At 52.2% G+C, this 25,045-nt stretch overlaps 1 protein-coding gene across 8 annotated transcripts in view; it reads right to left on the bottom strand.

Annotated features, from left to right (window-relative positions):
- TECPR2 (tectonin beta-propeller repeat containing 2) overlaps positions 1-25,045 on the bottom strand; it is a 99,628-nt gene that overhangs the window by 3,895 nt on the left and 70,688 nt on the right. For 2 of the 8 annotated variants that reach the window (XM_059915035.1, XM_059915036.1), the window contains exons 18-19: positions 653-794; positions 142-291 (exon numbers count right to left, since the gene is read on the bottom strand). In XM_059915035.1, the coding sequence (XP_059771018.1) occupies positions 142-291; positions 653-794 (292 nt within the window). The other 6 variants (XR_009501023.1, XR_009501024.1, XM_059915037.1 and 3 more) reach the window with 6 other exon arrangements.

Below are 25,045 nucleotides of genomic sequence, written 5' to 3'. Positions count from 1 at the left end.
CGCTGTGTGGCCCCCGCCAGGTGTGACCCTGGGATGGGCTCTCGCTGGGGTGAACCAGCCCCGGGGGAGCAGCACCGCCCCGGCCCCCTGCCAGAGCCCCACCGACGCCGTCCACGGGAGCCCCGGCGCCCCGGCACCTGCCTGTGAAACACGTCACGTGCCCGGGAATCTTCTTCCAGTAGTCTCCGGCAGGGTTTCTGTCGGTGACGCCGTACCGTCGGGCGAGATCCCCGTTGGGGCAGCGGGCCCACACGGTCCTGGCGCTCAGGGCCAGCTGGCAGGCCTGCAACCCTGCAGGCAAACGGAGCGTCCGTCTGCCCTCGGCCCCGGCCGCGGAAGGGACGGACCGACCCTCCCCGCAAGCCTGCTCTCCCCCTGGCTGGGCACCGAGTGGGAGCCCAGGGAAAGGACGCCCTGTCTGCAGGGCCGGCGAGGCCGCAAGAGCCCAAGACCCGAGGACCAGAGCCCAGGCGGTCCGGAAACGGTCGTCCCACAAGGAACCCAAGGACACGGGGCTGGCGCTCTGCTTGCGGGGTCCCCATGCTGGGGAACACTGAGGTAGACGCTTGCTGTCACCTGCCTCAGCAGAGCCTCGGAAACAAACCAGGCCCCAGTGTGGCCGCAGTGGCCACCGCCCACCCAGCGCCTCTACCTGGCACGTGCTCCCAGTCGGTCCCCACCGGCATCTCCTCGGTGATCCCAACGCGGACGTGCACGTTCCACCTGCTGTCCAGGGCCCACAGCATCTGGTCGCTGGGGCTGGAGTGGACGCTGACCAGGGCGACCCCGGCGGGCTGGAAGCAGGAAGGGCCTTTCCTCAGGGAAGGAGGTGGGCGCACATGATTGGGGAGGGCAGTTCCCGCCCCGCCCAGGGCAGCCCGGCACGGCAGGAGTGGCGGGCAAGGGGGTGGGGGGACCAGGCCTGTCCCCAGAGCGCGGCCTCACGGGGACAGAAACGCCCCGAAGGCCCAGGCCGAGGGGCCTCCCACCAAGCAGGGAGCCCCAACTCTTCCGTGCTGCATGTCCTGGGGAACAAAGACGGGCCAGGTGGCAGGAGAAGGACACGGGAGAAGACCTGCGGGCTGCGTTAACGGGCAGCGACAGACAGCAGGTGCCGCAGGGGAAGGGGAGGTGGCCGGGGGCCTGGCCCCTGAGGGTCCTCACAAGCCCGTTCACAGCCTCACGCTCGGAGACAAAGCACACGTGGCCCGGTGCTGGCAGCGGGTGACTCTGGGTGGACCTGAGGCTACGGGAGGTACTGAAATCTGCCTGCAAGTTTTCCGTTGGTCTGAAGTTTTTCAAAATGAAAAGTTAAATTTTATAAATTATAAAGGTAAAAGACACCAAAAAACGCAGTTGCCATTGAGAGTGTTGGGACAGAGGGTCCACGGGGAGAAGGTGTGTGGACCGGCCCGGGAGCTCGATCAAGGGTGGCTGGGCAGCCTGGGGAGGGGTCGAGGCGGGTGTCTGCGGAGATGGGTCTCCCCACTCATGCCCCGAGCCCCCCTCTTCGGCTCTGCTCGTCACGCAGACAGAGCCAGGCCGAGAGCCAGGCCGAGAGCCAGGCCGACCGCGCAGCTGCCGCGAGCTTCGCAGGAACCGGGAACCGGCAGGCGAGGAGGCCAGTGGCCCTGCTCAGCCCTGCCTTCGGGGAAGGGCGCCCGAGGCCCAGCACCCTCCGCCTCCCCACACCGTTCCAGAGAGGACGAGGGGCTGCAGGGAGCGGGTGGAGGGTGGAGGGCCCTGCGGTCGGTCGGCGCACCACGCTGGGCACAGACACACCGGCGGCGCCCCGTGCGCCTGTGAGAGACGCAGCCAGAACCCACGGGCCCTCTCAGCTGAGCAGCCTCCTAAGTCCTCTTCAGGCAAGAACATAAACACTGAGAGCGTTCCTTGCCTTCCCACGCCTGCTGTGGCTGTGACTTCTTCGGCTCTACTGAGACGGGGTCTGAGCCCCTCCTCCGGAATCCGGCCTCGCACTCCTCTGACCAAAGCAACATGGCGGAAGCATCCCGCTGGCAGGGCCGAGCCTGGTCCCGAGGAGCAGGCAGCGTCAGCTTCTCCTCTCAGAGCCCGGCCGGCGTGGAGAGGTGTGCGGTGCGCAGGCCCCGCGGAGGGGAGAGAGGAGTGCGCCGCCCACAGAGGCCCCGCCGCGGTGAAGCGGGGAAGGGCCGTCCATGCTGCACTCTGCCCGCACCCCAGCCCCGGAGTCCTGAGAGGCTCGAGCAGTAAAGCGCTGATCGAAGCCACGAACTTCCAGGCAGCGGAGCAGTGGGAAGACAGAGAAGACGGCTGTGACGTGGAGGCAGGCAAGAGCCGGCGGGGGGCAGGCGGGGGAGAAGCCCTCGGAGGAGGAGGGCCGGGAGGAGAGCCGGCGGCCCTTCTCTCTCCTCTCCCTCCTCGGGCTCCCGTCATCGCCTGGACAGCTCTGAACCTGGACCCCCTCGGCCCCCAGGCCCCACTGCCCGGTTTGGGCCCGGTCCCGCCCATCACCAGGCTGCCCAGACACTGTGGGACCCCTGCTGCCTGCCTGCCTGCCTCGCTGCCACGTCTCCCGACTGCCCAGAGTAGAGCGGGAACTCCTCGCTTGCCGTCCCTGCCTCCTCGGGGCCTCGGCCGGCCTGCCCTTCCCCCACACGCCCTCGTGCCCAGGGCAGGCTGCAGCCCACCCTGCACAACCCCACACAGCTCCTGGCCGGGGGAGCTACACCTGCCCGGGCTGAGCTCCCTGGATCCTGGAAGTGCTGGGGGCATGGACACGAGGCTCCCTGCTTCCCTCTGAGCCGGGGCCTGAGCCCAGCCCTTCACTTGTTCTCATCCAATAAAAGACAACTCTTTGCTGAAGGGTCACGTACCTTTAAAAAACAGCACAAATCCTAAGTGTACAGCTCGGCGGGCTTTCAGGGCAAGAGCAGCAGCCGCTCCCCCCGCCCCCAAACTCGATGACGTCAGGACGGGACTTGAACCGCACTCCCAGGGGAGGCGGCGGCAGGGGCAAGGACGTCAGCCAGTTCTCAAAGGACAGGAGAGCAGACGCAGCTGGAGTAAAAGCAGGGACGGTGCTGACTGCACGTCACGAGGATGAGCAAGGCACCCGTAGGGACACATCCTACGAGGGGGGTCATCCTGCAGCATTTCCCGGGCTGGGCTCCGCGGAACACCACGCCACCCCCGCAGCTCTCGGATCGGCTGCTTCCTGGACACACACCTCCCCGTGGAGCCACGCGGTCACTTGCTCAGCAAACGCTGAGCCCCTTAGATGCTGGGTGCCGGGGAAACCTCCCCTGCAGACAGACCACGCGCCTCTGTCCTCACGGAGCCTCCATTCCACTGGGGGTGGGCCAGGCAAACACACCAGGGCTGCGCCGTGTAACGGGGAGAGAGGGGCCAGGGGAACACCATGGCAATGGGGGGGGGGGTCCTTGACCCTGTCCCCCCAGCAGGGGCACGCCAGCGTGGAGGCCGGTGAGTGAGGAGGGAGAGGCGAGAAGGCAGCAGATTCCGTGCTAAGGGAGGTGTGGAGAGAGGAGTGACGTGAACAGACACCGCTGCTGCGAGGACCGACCTCAGGGAGGCGGGACGGCGCGGAGCCCCGTGCTGGAAGCTGGCGGAATAATCCAGCTGAGAGACAGCTCGGCCGGGGGCGCTGGGGAGGACCCAGGAGACGCTGTCCCCGCTCTGATTCTCCACACGGGCTGCTCACGCCAACCACCCTGAGGGCCCAGGCCTCGGCATTTGAAATGCCCCACTGGTCACTCTGGTGTCCAGTGGTGGTGGGCAGGCGGGGGCGGGGCTCTTTGAAAACACTTTAACTAATAGGATAATAAAGAAGCGGCGGGAAGGGCTGGGCAGTGGTAGCAAGTGTTACTCAGAGGTCAGGAGGAACACAAAATGAGCCCATTAGCAGCCCCTGGAGGCCTGCAGAGGGGTGGTGGAGGGCACAGCCAGGGCCATTGAACCAGACTGCAAACGGTTAAGAGGAGAAGAGGCCACAGGGCAGAACGAGGCTGCTGGGGGGCTACCTGGACAAGTCAGCTCCTGGGAGAGGGACAGGGACGCAGGGAGGCGGGCTGTTAGGGTTCCAGGAGGGGAGGAGGGGCAGGTGCAGTCCTGGGGTCGCTGGGGGGTGGGAGGTGGGGAAAGGAGCAGCAGACTTCTGCCTCAGAGACAGGTCTTGTCCCAGAGGGGAGGCGGCGGCACTAAAGAGTTGTCAGGCGCCCCCGCCAGCCCCACACGCTGCCACCATCCTCTGGGCCACTGGGTCACGGCCCTGGCGATGTTCTGTGTCTTTTCCAGGTGTCTCAGTCACCTGTGTGTCCTGAAGGACAGTCAAACAGCAGGTCCCAAGGAGTGTTGTTTGATAAAGTGGAGAGGAAGGAGGTTCTGGAAACTCACTGACTGGTGCTTCCCAGCCAGCCAGCCAGCCAGCCAGCCACTCAGCCACCTACCCACCCACTCACCCATCATCTACCTGTCACTGCTCACCCCGCCCACCCATCACCGCACCCGCCCACTCGTGCCTCCACCAACCTCCCACCAACCCCAACCATCCAGCAGGTGTTTGCCTGAGCGCCTGCTCCGTGCCAGGCACTGTGCTAGGTGCTGGGGATCAATCTTCTTGACTCCTGGATTTTCAAGTCTGGTGAGAGACACGTCGTTAATCAAACAGTCACACGAGGACACGTAAGGCTGCAAAACAGGTAAGGGGAGCTACAGAGGTGAAGAACGTGGTGCTCTGAGAGCACATACCTGGGGTCAGACAGGCGGTCAGGCAGGGCTGCCCTAGGAGCTGTCGGCCGAAGTGAGACTGAAGGACAGCCAGGAAAGAACCAGGAGAAAAGGGCAGGGAGGAGTGTGCCGGGGAGCAAGAGCATGTGCAAAGGAGGGAGCACGGCCTGGGGGGCCGAGGCTGGGGCGGGAAGCGAAGGGCAGGGCACCACCTGCAAGATTTGTCTCCTCAGTAGATCCCAGCAAGGTCTGCTGGGCCCCAGGGCTCTGAGATCAGAGGTGTTCAGACAGAGAGAGGTTTGGAAATGTATCCGAGGTCTGATGTCAAGAAACAAGACGCAACGAACAAGAGGACCTCCCAGCCAAATCGAGGACTCAGTGCAGGTCAGACAGGCACACCACCCTGGCCTCTGGGAGAAAAGGGGTTAAGGCGGAGGCAGTATGGAAAAGACAGGGAGATTCCATAAATGTCACCCACCCTCTGCCACCCCGAGAGCTCCTGAACTCGGCCCAAGAAATGCCGCTTCACAAAAGTCAACTGGAACAAATTCCAATGACCTTACTCCCAGAGGTCACTCAGGGCCAGAATGCCAAGAGGAGGCTGAACAGGAAGTAGCTGTGAAGACTACTCCTGCCCACGAACTGGCCATTTTCAAACTAGGAAACTCGCTCTTGCTGAACCCCAGAACCCTCCCTAGGGAAGACGGGTAAGGCCAGAGTGGTTCTCAAACCTTGGAGTCCCTGGGACCCGTGGGGGACCTTGTTAAACTGGCACATTCCTGGGCTTGGGGCCAAACCTTCCACATCAGACTTCGGGGCTGGAGCCCAGAAGTGACTAAACAAGCCCTCCTTCTGTGCGCTACCTTCTGTAAGACAGCGCTCTACACTGTGAAGTAGACAAGGCAATACTACCCAAAGCGATCTACAGATTTCAATGAAATCCCTACCAAAATCCCAGCTGGTATTCTTACAGAAATGGAAGAGCTGATCCTAAAATTCGTATGGAATTACAAGGGCCCCTGAACAGCCAAAACAATCTTGAAATAAAAAACACAGTTGGAAGACTCACGCTGTCTGATTTCAAAACTATTATAAAGCTACAATAATCAAACAGTGTGATACTGACATAAGGATAGACATGTAAGTCAGTGGAATAGAATTGAGAGTTCAGAAATAAATCTATACAGCCAAGTAATTTTTGACAAGGTTGTCAAGATCATTCAATGAGAAAAGAGTAATCTTCAACAAATGGTGCTGGGAAAACTGGACAGCACACACGTAAGGGAATGAGGCTGGACCCTTAACTCACATGGTATATAAAATTAACTTGAAATGGATCAAAAATAAATGTAAGGGCTTCCCTGGTGCCACAGTGGTTAAGAATCCGCCTGCCAATGCAGGGGACACGGGTTTGAGCCCTGGTCCGGGAAGATCCCACATGCCGCGGAGCAACTAAGCCCGTGCACCACAGCTACTGAGCCTGCACTCTAGAGGCCACAAGCCACAACTACTGAGCCCACGTGCCACAACTACTGAAGCCCAAGTGCCTAGAGCCCGTGCTCTGCAACGAGAGAAGCCACCACAATGAGAAACCCACGCACCACAACGAAGAGTAGCTCCCGCTCGCCCCAACTAGAGAAAGCTCACGCACAGCAACGAAAACCAAAAACGCAGCCAATAAATAAATAAATAATAAATAAATAAATGTAAGAGCTAAATCTGGCAATGGTTTCTTAGATATGGCACCAATAACAAAAAAGATAAATTGGACCTCATCAATATTAAAAACTTTTGTACATCAAAGGACACCATAAAGAAAGTGAAAAAACCCATAGAATAGGAGAAAATATCTCCAAATCATATATCTGATAAAGGTCCAGTATCCAGAATTAAAAACTCTTTAAAAATCCAACAACAAAAATGAAATAAAATCCAATAACAAAAAGACAACTGAATTTTAAAAAGGTCAAAGAACTTGAATGGACATTTCTCTGAAGACGTACACATGGCCAACAAACATGAAAAGAGGTTCAACATCATTAGTCATTAGGGAAATATAAATGAAAACCACAGTGAGGTATCATTTCACACCCACTAGGATGGCTAAAAAAAGAAAATGGAGAACAAGTATTGGTAAGGATATGGAGAAATAGGAATTCTCATATATGCTGCTGGGATGTCAAATGGTGCAGCTGTTGTGGAAAACAGTTTGGCAGTTCCTCCAAGGTTAAACATAGAATTACCACACGACCCAGAAATCCCACTCCTAGATATATACCTAAGGAACTGGAACAGATGTTCAAACAGAAGCTACACGAATGTTCATGACAACACTCTTAACAGTAGCCAAAAAGTGGAAACAACCCAAATGTCCACCAACTGATGAGTGGGTAAACAAAATGTGGTTTTATCCATACAATGGAATAGCATTCAGCAATAAAAAGGAATGAAGTACTGATACTGATACAACATGGATGAACCTCAAAAAGATGATGCTCAGGGCTCCCCTGGTGGTCTAGTGGTTAAGAATCTGTCCTGCAATACAGGGGACGCCGGTTCAATCCCTGGTTGGGGAACTAAGATCCCACATGCCGTGGGGCAACTAAGCCTGCGCCTCAACTAGAGAGCCAACGAAAGATCCCATGTGCCGCAACTAAGACCTGACGCAGCCAATAAATAAATAAATACTTTTTTAAAAAATGATGCTCAGTGAACAAAGCCAATCACAAAAGGCCACATATTGTATGACTCCATTTATATGAAACATCCAGGAGAGAAAAGTCCATACAGAGAGAAGGCAGATTAGTGGTTGCCAGGGGTTGGGGGGCGGGAGGACCGGAGAGGCACTGCTGCTGGGTGCAGGGCTTCCTTCTGGGATGATGCAACTGCTCTGCAGTCACACAGAGTCACTGTGTTATCTGCAGTGACAAAAGTCACACAACGCTGTGAACGCACTGAATGCCACTGATGGTAAATTTTATGTATGTGTATTTTACCACAATTTTTTTTCTTTTTTTTTTTTTTAAATATTTGTGTTAATTTGCATTTCTGATCATGTAGGTTTTTTTTGTTTTTTTTTTTTTTATAAAGGGAACGCTATTTGTTTATTTATTTATTTTGGCTGTGTTGGGTCTTCGTTTCTGTGCGAGGGCTTTCTCTAGTTGCGGTGAGCGGGGACCACTGTTCATTGCGGTGCGTGGGCCCCTCACTGTCGCGGCCTCTCTCGTTGCGGAGCACAAGCTCCAGACGCGCAGGCTCAGTAGTTGTGGCTCACGGGCCTAGTTGCTCCGCGGCATGTGGGATCTTCCCAGACCAGGGCTTGAACCCGTGTCCCCTGCATTGGCAGGCAGATTCTCAACCACTGCGTCACCAGGGAAGCCCCTTTTTTTCTTTTAAATAAATTTATTTACTTATTTATTTTTGGCTGCGTTGGGTCTTCGCTGCTGTGCTGGACTTTCTCTAGTTGCCACGAGCGGGGACTACTCTTTGTTGTGGTGTGCGGACTTCTCACTGTGATGGCTTCTCTTATTGCAGAGCACGGGCTCTAGGCGCGCGGGCTCAGTAGTTGTGGCATGTGGGCTCAGTAGTTGTGGCATGCGGGCTCAGTAGTTGTGGCTCATGGGCTCTAGAGCGCAGGCTCAGTAGTTGTGGCGCACGGGCTTAGTTGCTCCGCAGCATGTGGGATCTTCCCGGACCAGGGCTTGAACCCGTGTCCCCAGCATTGGCAAGTGGATTCTTAACCACTGCGCCACCAGGGAAGTCCCTACCACAATTTTTTAAAAAACAAAAAGTAGACAGGCCTTGGTTGTGACAATGTACTATCGTTTTGCAAGATGTCATCATTGGGGGAGACTGGGTAAAAGGTACACAGGGTCTCTATTATTTCCTACAAATGCATGTGAATCTGCAGTTTTCACAATAAAAATCTCAATAAGAAAAAAAAGCAGACAGCCTAGAATTCTGGTTTATTCATATTCAAAACTTCATAAAAATGAAAAAAAGAAAGAAGAAGGATGCAATTTGTAAAATGGATAAATAAGGAATTTAAGATGTAAAATCATTTGGAAATGCTAAAAAATTATCTATAATCTTGGTGTGCTTCCAAAGTCTGTGAGACAGTATGTGTGTGTGTGTGTGTGTGTACGTGTGCAAGTGTGTGAGTGTGTGTGGGTGTGCGCCTGTTCCTGCTTATTTTTAAGTGTCCTTTCAAGATGAGCTGCAGTGCGGGTGATGGGGAGGGAGCCACACCCCCTTTCTGGAAGCACCCAGATCACAGCCACCAACCTGCTTTGATATTTACAAATCAAAGGGGCTGCTCGTGACTGTAAACACCCCATGTTCTCAAAAGATAAGCACTCGTTACTCATTATTATGAACAAGTAACACCAGTGTTACAGGATACACCATTACTCTCTCCCATTAACTGAGAGACTCTCCACAATTTATAAACTGAGATCTTGACTAGACATGATGTTGAAGTTAAGGGGTGAAGTTTTCACGTGATGGACTGTTCCCAAACTGGGACTCCAAAGGCTCTGCTGCTGTGTGCACCGGCAGGGGGCCCAGAGTGACCGTTCTCAGGTTAAGGGATTCATCTTAGCTGCCAGATGCAGCGAAAATACAGCTGAGTTTAGATAACATGAACTGGAAATGTGACAGGTTCTGTGTTTCCTGGAATCAAGACAAGCTTGTTTTCGAGTTACATACAGTACTTGTTAACTCTGACTCCAAGCTTCTCGTCTCGTATATCCCCCCAAGAATTCGGACTACAGTCACTAAGTTAGTTGTGGTAAGACCACACACTCTGAAGACCACACATACAGATAGCCAAAAAGCACATGAAAAGATGCTCAAAATCACTAATTATTAGAGAAATGCAAATCAAAACGACAATGAGGTATCACCTCACACCGGTCAGAATGGCCATCATCAAAAAGTCTACAAACAATAAATGCTGGAGAAGGTGTGGAGAAAAGGGAACCCTCCTACACTGTTGGTGGGAATGTAAATTGGTGCAGCCACTATGGAGAACAGTATGGAGGTTCCTCAGAAAACTAAAAACAGAACTACCATATGACCCAGCAATCCCACTCCTGGGCATATACCCTGAGGAAACCATAATTTGAAAGGATGCATGCACCCCGGTGTTCACTGCAGCACTATTTACAATAGACAGGACGTGGAAGCAACCTAGATGTCCATCGACAGAGGAATGGATAAAGAAGATGTGGTACATATATACAATGGAATGTTACTCAGCCATAAAAAAGAACAAAATAATGCCATTTGCAGCAACATGGATGGACCTAGAGATTGTCATACTGAGTGAAGTATGTCAGACACAGAAAGACAAATATCATATGATATCGCTTATATGTGGAATCTAAAAAAAGGATGCAAGTGAACTTAATTACAAAACAGAAATAGAGTCACAGATGTAGAAAACAAACTTGTGGTTACCAGGGGATGGGGGGGAGGGATAAATTGGGAGATTGGGATGGACATATACACACTACTATATATAAAATAGATTAACTAATAAGAACCTACTGTATAGCCCAGGGAACTCTACTCAGTACTCTGTAATGGCCTATATGGGAATAGAATCTAAAACAAGAGTGGATATATGTATACGTGTAACTGATTCACTTTGCTGTACAGCAGAAACTAACACAGCATTGTAAATCAACTATACTCCAATAATAAAAAAAAAAACAAAACACCACACACTCATAGGATAAGACTCTGGTAATCACAGACAATGGAGAGATACAGCTGATGGCCCTGGTCACCGGTCACCCGCCCCTCTGCTGGTGGCAGCTGAGGCAGGCAGAAGTGTGCAACCCAGAGGTCATCCACCCCTCCCTCAGCTATTTTCACTAACATTGGTTTTCTACCCAATTTCGTGAGACTGCAAGCTTGGACCCTGTGGTGTGTGGCCTCAATTGCTTCAGGGGCCTCCGAACTAGTCTCCATCCTACCTGGGGCTGAAGGATAATCTGCACTGGGCATGTAACTGTCTTGCACCATTGGCCATGGTCCCTGCTACCTGCAGGGTAACCCCTGCCCCCCATAGCCCTGCACCCTCTCCCAGCAGCACCCCCTTTCTGGCCTCACGGTTGGCCAGGCCCAACAGCGCTGGGCTTTGGCTCTAAGCAAACAGGACTTTGCACCCCACCTCTGGATTCCCCTTTGCAAGTCTACTGCTAAAACCCTCCCTGCTCTGCAAGGCCCAGCTCACAAACCACCTGCTTCACTGGCCTCCTGAAGGACCCCCTGCCCCATCTCCCAGCCCGAAGGGGCCCCATCCAGGCTCATCCCACCAGGCCTTCCCCAGTGTGCCCCCCATACCCCAATCCCCTCGGGGCTGGGCAGACTCGGAATCCGTCACGCTTTTCCATTTTCACAGCCCGCAGAGCTCCAAGCGTGGCTGGTCTCACAGAGCCTCTGCTCAAGAAACCCTCATGCAACTGGCATATAGGGGGGCAGCAAGGCTCGGGAACCCCACGTGAGAAGAGGGAGGGCAGCACAACCAACTCCAGCTCAAGAGAAAACACAGCCTCTCACAGCCTAAAAAGCTCTGGCTTTTCTGAATCAAGGGCTCACCAAAACCAATTTGGGGCTGGAAGGGATGCAGGAGACCGGCTAAGCCCAACCCCCTCGTATCCTGGGTGAGAAAACTGACAAAACTCAGGCTGAGAAGTGAGGGTCCTGCCCATGGCTCTGGGGCTCAGACCAGAGTTCTCCAGACTTGTAGCAGACTGAGCCTTTGTCCCAAGGAACACACACACACACACACACACACACACACACACACACACACACACACACTTCCCTCAGCCAGAATGTGAATAAATCCAGGAGAAAAGAAAAAAAATTGTAAATTTTGCAGCCAAAGGTAATGTTTATCTAGACAGATCCTTCTGGTATGGACTTCATGTGACCTTGGATAAAACTCAGCAGGAATGGTTCAGGAACACCAAGGTGGATGAATCGGAGATCCTGCAGAGCAGCACAGACCCCACCGCGGAAGACGCCTTCTGGAGAGAAACCCTAACCCCTCGTGGAGGCCAGTCGCGCTGTCTCGATCCCCTTCCTTCCCCTCCAAGCTGTGCCCTCCCTCTGTCCTAATGAACCCTGCATCCACCTAACATTTGTGACACACGGTGAACTGTGCCTTCCCTTGAGGATTTGGGGTCTGGACCGAGCACCCCGAGGCTGCCATAGGGAAGCCCTCCGGCCGTCCCTGGGCACGTGGCCCCAGAGTGGCTGCGCTTCCTGAGGTCTGTCTGGTCGTTTTAGTTCCTCCGCGCTTTCTCCTGCAGCAGAGCCTCGTGCTGCCTCGGGTCTATTCCTTCTCGTTTCACAGAAGCTTGAGACCTGGATACCAGTGGTAACAGCCTGTATTTAAAGTACCAGCAGGCTCTCAGACACTTTGGCCTTCAACTCAGCGTGTGACCCGGGGCAGATCCCCTCCTCCTCGGGCTCTGTGTCCTCAGCTGCAGGATGAGCAGGTGACCTGCGACGCTCCCCTACCAGGTGTTCACGCTCTGAGTCTGGGACGTGGCGGTTCTGGCTGCCCTGGGCCGGCCGTGCCGCCCAGTGGTCTCCCCCGAGGCCTGCGAGCCCCGCTCTGCGAGCTGCCTTGGACCCCTGCGGCAGGCACCCAGGGCAGGTGCACGGGAGCAGCTCTGCCAGCACTGGTGGAACACGTTTGGCTGAAGCACAGGATTTTATTTGGAGAATGAGCTGCACTGCTAAAACTGCTGACCCAGCTGAGCAAGGCACCCAGATGCCGGACTCTGGATGGGAGCAAAGTTCCTCTGCTTCTTTCTTCCTCTAGTTGGCCGACTGCAAAGCCAGAGGACCTCCCTCCTGGGGATTCCTGCGCCGGCTCCTGCAATCTCCTCGGCCCCCGCAGCTGGCCTGAATCCAGCAAGACACAGCATCTGCTAACTGCAGGGGGATGTGCTAAAGAAAAACACTCGGAAACAGGTTTCCTGGGCAGCTGTTACATTCCGTTCTTCCTGAGCAGGGGCTGGTGAGGTCGGCCGTGACCGCTCTTTCTGTTCACCACTGGGGCACGGACCCCAGCCCGGGTGACTGTGCCCGTGGTCAGCGGCAGGGCTCCAGCGTTGCTGTGATACGAGGTCTGCAGAAACTCTATCCCAGGGTGCTGGTCCCAGGTGCCTCCAAGAGCTTCTCACATTCAGCTGCTCAACTGAATGCCTGGTCCTGAGGCCCTGCTCACCGGCTGCTGCCCAGGCAGCCTGGGGCTGGCCGTCCAGAGCAGCAAAGCCCAGGAGGGAAAGGTCCCTGGAGGTGACCCTGTGGTTTGCTCCCCTGGGACCGCATGCAGACCCTTCCCGGTGCTCGCACACACCTGTCAGCTGGGACAGAGCCCTGGGTGTTTGTTTTAACCTCTGGGTCGTCGGGTGTTAGAGACTGGTGAGGGGACTGCTGCAGGGCTGGGGAGGCCCACCCGTACCCTGGTGGCCCTGGACTGGGGGTCACAGCCTTCCGGAACGAGAAGAAAGGCTTAGGGTCAAATCCTCCAGGGAAGGCTAATGTTTCTTAGGAACAGGGCTTGAGGGGATGAAAGCTCAAAACAACAGGTGTTCAAATGGAGCCATGGGGAAAAAGGCGACGTGGGGAAAAAAATAAAGAAGTGGCAGAAAACCAACTGCCCTCAAAGTGGGGCCGTTCCGTCCAACAGTGTCAGACTCCATTTTTGGAGGTCTTCTCCCTCACCCGCAGGCAGCACCACTGTGCTCGTCAGCGACTCAGTGTGTAACAGAGAGCTCCACCGACACCTCGACACCACTCAGAGATGCTCAGAGGATTCAAGGAAAACGGGCAGGAGGGAGGGGGCACCCTCTGAAGAGCCCTGCCACCACGAGTGTGGAGTTGGAAGGGAGGACCTACACCATGGCTCTCAGCACTGGGTGTGTGTCCGCATCACCCGCCGGGCTTTGAAGAGCCCACAGCCTCCTGGGCAATGATAACAGAAGGAACAAACGCATCCATCCCTGCAGTCCCTTCTGAAAGAAACAACACTACAGCGACAGTGGAAGAGGTTTTTTTTGTTGTTTAAGTTCAAATCTCACAAGGATAATGACAAGAGGAGAAAACTGCCACACAACTTTGGAGGCTGGAAAGTAGAGAATGAGCAGGAAAGGACTCAGCAGCTGAGAGCAGGGACCCCCCCAGCAAACCACGCAGCCCGATCGCCACGCAGAGACCGCAGCCAGCAAGTCTCACGCACGCTCAGGGTCCCCAGCCAGGCTTGTGGGCCCCCCGCTTACACCAAGGTCGCCAACGTCTACAGAAAGCCTCTGCGTGGAGAAGACAGCGGAGAGACAGAAAGCAGGCAACTCAAGGGACACGGAGACCACGCATGGGAAGAAACTTCAAAAACGTCCTTGAGGGCAAGAGAAGACTCGACCACTGTGAAACAGCAAAAGGAGCGTCCAGAAATTTAAAATATAATCACAGAGGAATTCCCTGGCGGTCCAGTGATTAGGACTCCATGCTCTCACTCCCGAGGGCCTGGGTTCAACCCCTGGTCAGGGAACTAAGATCCCACAAGCCTCACAGTGTGGCCCAAAAAAAGAAAAAGTATATGTTTGTGTGTGTGTGTGTGTGTGTGCGTGTGTGCGTATTTTTTTTTTTTTTTTTTTTTTTATAAATTTATTTATTATTTATTTTTGGCTGCGTCGGGTCTTCGTTGCTGTGCGCGGGCTTTCGCTAGTTGCGATGAGTGGGGGCCCCTCTTCGTTGAGGTGCGTGGGCTTCTCATTGCGGTGGCTTCTCTTGTTGCAGAGCACGGGCTCTAGCGCACCGGCTTCAGTAGTTGTGTCACTCAGGCTCAGGAGTTGTGGCGCACGGGCTTAGTTGTCCCGTGGCATGTGGGATCTTCCCGGACCAGGGCTCGAACCCGTGTCCCCCGCACCGGCAGGCAGATTCTTAACCACTGCACCACCAGGGAAGTCCCGCGTATTTTTATAGAAATAACCCAACAGGGGGATTGCAGGATAAAGAAGAAAGATAAAAACATAAAGAAAAAGAAAATAGGAGAGAAAAGGTAAGAAAAGTAGAGGCCACTTTAGGAAGTCCACAGTACGAAAGCAGGACGCCCAGAAAGAGCACACAGAAATGGGAGGGGCAGAGGCCAGAAGGTGACTGCCAACAGGGGAACAGGACACATCCCAGAACAAACGCCACGAGCTCCAGGCTGAAAGGGCTCCTGGCACGAAGGATAAAACAGGCTCCCCCAGGCACACATCACTCTCTGCTCTCAGAACGCTGGGAACAAACAGATCTTACAAACTTCCAGAGAGAAAAAGCAGGTCAAATATCAAGGATCAGGTATCAGAATGGCTTCAAACTTCTCAACAGCAATACTGGACACCAGGAGATGACAGAAGAAGACCTTAAAATTCTAAAGGAAGTCTATTTCCAACCTAGACTGCTATACTCATACAAGGTCAAGGATGAATGTGGGCGAAGACTTTCAGACACACAGTGCCTCCCAAAGTTACCTCTACAAACCCTTCTCAGGAACCGACCGGAGGATAAACTCCACCAAAAAAAGAGACAGAAAGAGGAAGACGCAGGATCCAGGAGAGCAGGGATCCAAAGCACGAGCAAGGCAAAGGGGGCCCAGGAAGACAGAGTGACCAGGCCAGAGGGCCGGCCAAAGCATCCAGGACCGATGACTCCAAGAAGAATGGGATGGAGCCCACATGTCCGAGTGTACAGAAGGGAAACGGACACAGCTGGCAGGGAGAGTCTGGGGTTGAATATGTAAAACACAGAAAACCAGATGGGAAAAAAAGACAACGATCGAGCCCAGGGAAAACAGAGAGTCGTGCGGACAAGCAAACGGAGTGCAGTTTACTGCCCGGCTCAGCTCTGGAGGGCGTGCGCCCCATCACAGCACCGCAGCTCCCGAGGATGGAAGCAGGGAGACGGGCGCACGGCTGGGGGGACAGGCACCCTTCCCTTCCAGCAGGAGTCAACCGAAAACCCCTAGAGCTAGAAGGATAGAGACGCAGCTCCCTACAAAGTTATTCAGGGAGATGACGCCAAAAGAAAGGAGTTCTCTAGACGGGTGACGATGGGCGGGGAGACGCGTTTCCTGCAGCACACCTGTAGAACCAGCTGACGTGTAACCTGTGTAGTTACGTGTGTGACTCTGATTTAAGTAAGAACCAACCAACCAAGATGCCTGAGCCCCATCCCGCTGAGCTGATCTCCAGGGGAGGGACCCAGGCCTGGACATTCTCAGCAAGTACCTCAGCCGGTCCCCAGGTGGATGTAATTCTTCACTTTCCTGGTCAGGAGATGAAGGGCCAGTGAGTTCGGACAACTTGCCCAAGGTCATTTGGTCTCATATGGAAAAAAATAACTTTTAGTTCAGGTTCTTTTGACTTCAAATAGCAGACTGTGCCACTGGAGGTCCTGGCTGGCAGAGCCCCAGGGGCCGCTGTGTCCCCGAGCACTGTCCCCTGCTGCTGAGGGGGAAATGCCGCCACGCCTTCCCGCCACGTCAGCGAGACCTGACGGGTCGGCAACAGAGCTGGCAGGCACGGCGGGGGCAGCCGGTCTCGTCACCGAGAGGCCTGGGCCCCAACACACACTGGCTTCCTGTGCCCCAAACATTCGGCGTCAGGGTCCCCACGCACCTGCCACCCCAGCCCTGCGTCTCACAGACGTGCACTCTGGATCCAGGGAACCAGGCCGAAGAGTTTCACGGCTCACTGCAGGCCTTCCTCGCCTAGAGCCTGTCGCGCCCCAGCCGTCGGGGGGCACCCACTGCCCCTGGAGTCAACGGCAAACTCTCCAGGCCAAGAGCCAACTGCCCCAGAGCCTGAGCCCGAGGACCTCTTGAGTCTCCCCTGTCACACGATGCCCTTCCTGCACCCTACCCTCCCAGAGGGTCTTGCTGGGTACGACTAGGATTTAGAGTCGAGAGGCACAAGAAACTGACGTCTCACCAGGCTCGGGATGGTCCCCAAGAACGGACTGTCCCCAGCAACGAACCGTCCTGCCCAAGGCACCGCGGAGCAGCACTTTTCCCTACTCAGCAACACTGGGCCAAATGCGTTACTTGCTGGTCACTGGAAGTGCCCACTGGGTCTGCCAGGCCCAGTTCAAGGACTACGTTGTCCACAGGAGCCAGAGCTGGCAACCCTTGGTGACCTGGGTTTCCTTCCTGGCTGCTACCCTGACCTACTGCCCCCTCTGCCTTTGGTCACTTAACCTTTACCTCCCTTCAGGGGCGGCCTCCCTCACTCCTGCTCCCCTGCGGCGCCCAGCACAGCCCCGCACTCTCTCGCATTCCTTTCGACTTTTTTTACTGTTTGATACATTTTAAGCAGCTCTACAGGGGTGTGATTGACATCTAATAAAACGCACACATTTAAAGCGTATGATTTGTGGGAATTCCCTGGTGGTCCAGTGGTTAGGACTCGGCATTTTCACTGCTGGAACCTGGGTTCACTCCCTGGTTGGAGAACTAAGATCCCACAAAACGAGTGGCGCAACCAAAAAAAAAAAAAAAGGGTACAATTTGATCATTGTTGCCACATGCCTACACTGCTGACACCCCGCACCCCTCCTCCGTAACCCCCCCCAATCCTGCTGCCCCCACAGGTCCCCAAGCAACCACTGCTCTCTGTAGCTACAGATGAGTCAGCGTTCTCTAAATCTCATGTAAATTAATCATTATAATATGTATTATTTTTCCACCTGACTTCTTCACTCAACATAATTAGTTCATCAAGTTCGGGATATTTTCAGCCATATTTCCTCAAGTATTTTTCCTGTCACCTCCCCCTCTCTCTTCTCCTTTGGAACTCTGACTACATTTATATTAGGCCACGTGAAGTTGTCCTGTGCTCACTCATGCCCTGCATTTTTTTTTCCAGTCTCTTTTCTCTCTGTTTCAGTTTGGAAGCTTTTTATCACTGTGTCTTCGAGCTCACCTTTTCTCCTGCGATGTCTACACTGCCGCTGATCTCAGCCAGGGGATTTGCATCTCAGGGATTACAATTTTTATCCCTGAAAGTTTGATTTGGGTCTTTTTTTATGGCTTCCATTTTTCTACCTAACGTGTGCAATCTTTCCCCAGCTTCTAGAACATAAAGGATAAAGCCATAACAACTGTTGTAATGCCCTGCCTATGCATTTTATTTATTTATTTATTTTTTGGCCGCGCTGCGTGGCTTGCAGGATCTTAGCTCCCCAACCAGGGATTGAATCCGGGCCCTCGGCAATGAAAGCACCAAGTCTTAACCCCTGGACCGCCAGCGAAGTCCCCATCCGTAATTATTATAATAACTGTCATTGTGATAATCCGCTAAGCAGACTCTTTACAAGGGCGGGTGCCACCCCTGCTTCACTCCCCTATGGGGCCTCGCTGTCTGCACTGGACACAGTCAAGCTTCCACTGGCATAAACAGCATAAAAACAAAGAGCTTTGGGAACATTTCTGATTATTTCCCAAGACTGATTCTTATTAGGTTATTCAGTTATGAACTTACTCCATAAGTAATATAAGTTCATTGCAAGATATTCACAAAATAGAAGTGAATTAAAGGAAGAAAAACAATCAGCCACAACAGCACCACACAGCTATAACCACTGCTATCATTTGCTGTATATTTTTATAGATTTTTTCAATGTACACACAATTTTTAAAAAACATTTATTTACTTATTTATTTTTGGCTGTGTCGGGTCTTACTTGAGGCACATGGGATCTTCTGTTGTGGAGCGTGGGCTCTTTGTTGCGGCACGCAGGATCCAGAGCACGTGGGCTCTGTAGTTGCAGCACACGGGCTCTCTAGTTGTGGCCTGCAGGCTCCACAGTCGTGGCACACAGGCCCAGTTGCCCCGTGGCATGTGGGATCTTAGTTCCCTGGTCAGGGAACTAACCCACGTCCCCTGCACTGGAAGGCGGATTCTTAACCATTGGACCACCACGGTAAGTCCCGCATATAATTTTATTTTTCTTTTAAACAAAAACAGAATCATCAGGGCTTCCCTGGTGGCGCAGTGGTTGAGAATCTGCCTGCCAATGCAGGGGACACGGGTTCGAGCCCTGGTCTGGGAAGATCCCACATGCCGTGGAGCAACTAAGCCCGTGCGCCACAACTACTGAGCCTGCGCGTCTGGAGCCTGTGCTCCGCAACCAGAGGCCGCGACAGCGAGAGGCCCGCGCACCGCGATGAAGAGTGGTCCCCGCTCGCCGCAACTGGAGAAAGCCCTCGCACAGAAACGAAGACCCAACACACCCAAAAATAAATAATAAATTAATTAATTAAAAAAAAAAAAAAAAAAAACACAGAATCATCAGACAAACTTGGTAACTGACATTTTTATTCTCCATGGGAAGAAAACCTCCTCTGGGAAGCATCGTGCAGGGGATGTCGCTGCCCATGCGGCACGCACCCTGCAGAACTCAACTTGGGCCTCAGCCTGAACCCCTGGCAACATCCTCAGGAGCAGGGACCTCCTAGACACTAAGCATGTAACTAGCAATGCTGTTCTCTTTCTCTTATTAAAAAAGCGGGACTGTCAGATGCGACTGTGTCTCATGTTTGGCACGTGGAGCTCTGAGCTCCCTGTCCCAGGATGCCGTGTCGTGTCTCTGTGTGGTATCGCTCACTGGGATGTGAGGAGGGATTTAACCCATGGTGCCCCAAATGCAGTGAGAGGAATCTGGTTTAATTACCCCCAAGGTCTTGTACTTTTATGTCAGGAGGGAACACGAGTCTTCAGAACACCCCAAAACTCTTAGAAGCAGGCGGCTGGTTGTACCTGCAGAGCTGGGCTTTGGGGTGTGGGTGCCCCGCTCCTTCTGCCATCTCCATCCCCTGTGTTTGTGACCTATGCCAGCCGCGGAGGAAGTATGAGCAGCATCCAGGGTTGCCCAGAGCCGCCCTGGACGGGAGCAGAGAGTGAGGGTCGCTCTCCCTGCGCCCTGCGCGCTCCCGGTGCCCCGAGACGAGTCAGTGGAAGGCCCAACAGGGGTGGGGGACTTCTCTAACCCTAACGCCTCTCCAACGCAAGCCTTCCTGACGCTAGCTGTGAACTTCTCTAAAGATCTGGACGTGTAAAGCAGCATCAAGTTCTGTGCCCACCGGCAGCATCTGCGAGCGTGGCATTCTCATGGGATTACCTGTTATCATGTTTGCATATTTATTTTGGTTTTTTTCTGTTCATAGAGCTAAAATTACCCAAAGCAGTTGAGTTTAAAGTAAGTTTTTAAGTGTTCGTTTGGCCATTTACCAGTCATACTAGTCTTAGTTGTCCTAGTTTCTCTCTTTTCCAGGAAAAGCTATAATCCAGGCAGAGTAAACGACCCCGGAGACCAGATGGGCCAGTCCACACAGGAAGAGTCAGCTGGAGCCTCCCCTACGGGAGGGCAGGACACTGGGCGGGCTAGGGAAGAGCAGCGACTGCTCTGGAGGCGGAGGGGGCAAGGGGAGGGCAGCGAGGACGCTCCGAAGGAAGCGGGGGGGCCGGTGCGGGTGGGGCAGCTGGACGAGCCTCTTCCACTCGGGCACTCAGTGCCCCCGGGCAGCGGGATCCCAGCATCAACTGGGCTCGCTTTGCACACACCTCCACTATGGACAGAAAAGTCTCCCACTGAAGCGGCAAACTCCAGAGAAAAGATGCTAAACACAACTATAAATATTTTCTCCACATCCTTCCAAATGTTAGCAAGTCTGAAAACTGAGTCATTCGTTTTGAGTACTTTGTTAAAACTTCACCCCAAAACTCCTACAGGAGGGATGTTTTGCCAGAGAAGAGAAAGGGACACAGAAATAGAGAAACCGCTGCTAATTTCGGAAGACCCCTGTGGCTTCACTTCTCTGTGCCCTTTAGCATCTGTTACCACGTCCGTTTGCTTCAGCTGCACACATCCTACCTGTAGACCAGGACGTGCACATCCAAGAAGAAATAAAACAAACCAGAAAGAGGTCGAGGACTTCCCTGGTGGCGCAGTGGTGAATAATCCACCTGCCAATGCAGCAGACACGGGTTCGAGCCCTGGTCCGGGAAGATCCCACATGCCGCGGAGCAACTAAGCCCGTGCGCCACAACTACTGAGTCCGTGTGCCACAACTACTGAAGCCCGCGCTCCGCAACGAGAAGCCAGCGCAATGAGAAACCTGCGCACCGCAACGAAGAGTAGCTCCCCCTCGCCGCAACTAGAGAAAGCCCGTGCATAGCAACAAAGATCTGAAGCAGCCAAAAATAATTAATAAATAAATTTTTTTAAAAGAGAGGTCGATTATGATCAAAACATGGAAATCCCATTTACATTCTGATACTTGAATTCAACCAAATTGTCCTGATTTTCTAAATCTTTTTTTTAAATAAATTTATTTACTTTTGGCTGCGTCGGGTCTTCGTTGTTGCGCGTGGGCTTTCTCTAGTTGCGGCTAGCAGGGGCTACTCTTTGTTGTGGTGCGTGGGCTTCCCATTGCGGTGGCTTCCCTTGTTGCGGAGCACGGGCTCTAGGCACGTGGGCTCAGTAGTTGTGGCACGTGGGCTCAGTAGTTGTGGCTCGCAGGCTCTAGAGCGCAGGCTCAGTAGTTGTGGCGCATGGGCTTAGTTGCTCCGTGGCATGTGGGATCTTCCCGGACTAGGGCTCGAACCCGTGTCCCCTGCATTGGCAGGCAGATTCTTAACCACTGCGTCACCAGGGAAGCCCCTTTCTAAACCTTTTAACAAGGCCTCATCCCACCCCACCGCCACCTCGCCCCTGGACTAGTCTTCTCAGGACCCTCTGCAAGCAACTTTAAGATGAATTTGAAATTCAATTTAAAGGTAGGCTTTGTCCTAAAACACTGAGTGTGAGGCCGCGGAGCATGTGACACGCTGCCTGGACACAGCGTTACATCACAGCTCCAGCAGGCAGTGGCTGGCCCAGGCCTTGGTCCTCAGCAGGGCTTGGAAAAGCGCAGCAAAGGGCCTGTGCAAATGTAAAGCCTGTTTTTTGTCCCCACAGGAACCAACTCTCTATCTACAAATTCCACAGCCAAGTGCATTTCTTCTACAGCACACTGAAGCTACTGAATAAGAAAATGTGGTCTCATTTAGCGGAACTACTTGAAATAGTTAATGTTTAACAGCCTATTTAGCAATCACTACTTTATTCAAAGCACAGCTTTGAGGCCCTTTCATGTGAATTTGTTCTATTTTGGCCATTTTCCTGGGCAAAGCTGTAGATCACCACAGTCAATAGAGCACTCCAAGTAAAGCTTTCTTCCCCCAGTTTTAGCTTTGCTTCCTAGAGGTTATTCTAGAATCTAAATGTTGAAAGGAAGAGGAATTCGCAGTTTCATGCAGTCCTTGATGTGACACCAAAAGCACAAGCAACTAAAGGAAAACGTAGATAAAATGGACTTCATCAAAATAAAAAACTTTTGTGCGTCAAAGGACACCATAAAGAAAGTGAAAAGACAATCCAGAGAATGGGAGAAAACATTTGTAAATCATAATTCTTAAAAGGGTCTACTATCCAGAATATATAAAGAAGTCTTACAACTCAATAATAAAAAGACAACCCAATTACAAAATGAGCAAAGTATTTGAATATTTTAGTTCTCCAAATAAGATATATAAATGACCAATAAGCACATGAAAAGATGCTCATTAGTCGTTAGGGAAAAGCAAATCAAAATCACAAGGACATGGGGATGTAATGTACAGTATGACTATAGTTAATACTTATTGCATATTTGAAAGCTGCTAAGAGAGTAGATCTTCAAAGTTCTCATCACAAGAAAAAAAAATTTGTAACTACGTATCATGACAGATGTTTACTAGACTTATTGTGGTGATTATTTTGCAAGATATACAAATACTGAATCATTATGTTGTACATGTGAAACTAATACAATGCCATACGTCAATTATATCTAAATTTTTAAAAACCCTATTGAGGGACTTCCCTGGCAGTCCAATGGTTAAGAATCCTCCTTCCAATGCAGGGGATGCAGGTTCGAGCCCTGGTCAGGGACCTAAGATCCCACATCCCTCGTGGCCAAAAAACCAAAAAATAAAACAGAAGCAGTACTGTAACAAATTCAATAAAGACTTTAAAAATGGTCCACATCAAAAAAATCTTTAAAAAACAAACAATAAAAACCAAATGAATTACAGCAAAAAGTGCCAAGTTGGATCAGATCAGCTTTCCTTTCTCTACAGGTCTGTTCTAATATAAATCAGAACATTCAGTAACCCACACAATATAAAAATTAAATTTTCCTGTTTCAATAAACTTTTTTACCCTGTTTTTTAAAAGAAACCCACAATGAGATACCATTTTACAACTATTAAGATGGGTAGAATTTAAAAACTGGGCAAGAAAAATTTTGCAGTGAGGATGTAGAGAAATTGGAATCCTCATACATTGCTGGCAGAATGTAGAATGGTGCAGCCACTGTGGCAAACAGTCTGGCGGTTCCTTAAAAAGTTAAACATACAATCACCATATGACCCCACAATTCCACTTAAAGTTATACACCCAGCAGAACTGAAAACGCATGTCCACATAGTCTTGTACACGAATGCTCACAGCAGCATTATTCATAGTAGCCAAAAAGTAGCAACAACCCAAATGTCAATCAACTGATGAATGGATACGCAAAATGTGGTCTATGCATACAGTGGAATATTATTCAGTCATAAAAAGGAATAAAGTACTGACACATGTTACAACGTGGATGAACTTTGAAAACGTGAAGCCAAGTGAAAGATGACAGATACAAAGGCCACATATTATATGATTCCATTTATATGGAAAAGGAAAATCCAGAATAGGCAAGTGCATAGAAATACAAAGTAGATTAGTGGCTGCCAGGGGCTGAGGAGACAGGGGTTCTGGAAGAAAAGGGAGTGTCTACCAATGGGTAGTGGGCTTCTTTTCGGGGTGGTGAAAAAGTTCTAGAATTGGATAGCAGTGATGGTTGCACAACTTTGCGAATATACTAAAAAACACTGAGTTGTATGCTGTAGAAGGGTGAATTGTAACTCTTTAAGAAATAACATAAAGCTGTCAGGGGTTGACAACGACATACCATGGGAGCAGGCAACAAGAGGGTGCCTCGTCTAAGGGGGCTTCAGACCAGCAATGAAACCAGCTAGAGGTCGGCTTGCCTTCACCCTCGCTGCGCGCCAGCAGAGCCCACAGTGCCGGCGACAACGCCTTCCCCTGTCGCCCGACCGTGGCTGTCAGCGCACCGCCGTGTGCAGACGAACGCAGAGTGGTCATCTGCACAGCGCTTTCTAATTCACAGACGCGATCCTACTCGGCTCTTCGCAGGACCCTGTGAGGACGAAGATCCACGTGGAGCCCGCCTCCCCGTGGCCATGAGCGCTGACCAATGGCCTGAAAGAACTCGGGACCTGACTCCTGTCCAACTGTAGGGTCTCCCAGCACAGGCCCCGTGTCCCATGGGCAGGATTGGTGGTCCTCATGACCAGCCCTGCACCTTGACCTCAGCTGCCCCATCCCTGAGGGTTCATGATGCCCAAAATGTAGACAGTCATGAACACAGGCATTCACCCAAACACCTGATTTCCTTCTTGTCCCCGTTTAAGCACTTTTTTTTCAAGGACTAACCACTCCTGCCACACTGCCACCTCTGCATATGGCAACTTCATTTTTTTCCCCAACAAAGTCACAAAGTGGGGACTAGCAACAGTTAGAGCAAATAACTCTTATTAAATCACAGCCCCCCACTTATAAATTTTAGCAGAACTATACTTAACATAGCAACCAGGCCCATCAGGTATTTAAGGGTAACTAAACAGTACACTAAAATCAGACTCCCGCTTCTGATTCGAGTGGTGGAACAGTCAAAAGAAAAGGAAAAACATTTAGGATACATCGTAAACTGAAATACGGCCGGGGTCGGAGGAGGGGATGGGGCACACAAGAAGAAGAATTTCTTCAACAAACCAGGAAAGGCACTCACAAAATAATGATAATACATTATCTCCATGACAAGATTTTAAAATGACTTTTACTTTCTTCTCTATACTTTTGGATATTGTTTGATATTTTCAAAAATAATGTTCATTCTGTAAAAAGTCAGAAATGAAACACTTTTATTTTGAGAAAGAAAAAAAGCAGCATTGGCTCAGATAATCGTTAATCTGTTCGGCCCTGAACTTCACAAATATCAAACTCCAGGTGTGGGATGCCAGTGAATGAGCGTGTGTTGACCTGGGGCACACCTTAGCCCCCAGGCTCCCTGACACGGCCCTCCTCCCCCAGTGGCCGGGAGGCCACA

The sequence above is a fragment of the Balaenoptera ricei genome, chromosome 2, assembly GCF_028023285.1.
Source record: "Balaenoptera ricei isolate mBalRic1 chromosome 2, mBalRic1.hap2, whole genome shotgun sequence".
In the NCBI taxonomy this organism is placed as follows: Eukaryota; Metazoa; Chordata; class Mammalia; order Artiodactyla; family Balaenopteridae; genus Balaenoptera; species Balaenoptera ricei.
This window is presented reverse-complemented; position numbering and strand designations above follow the sequence as displayed.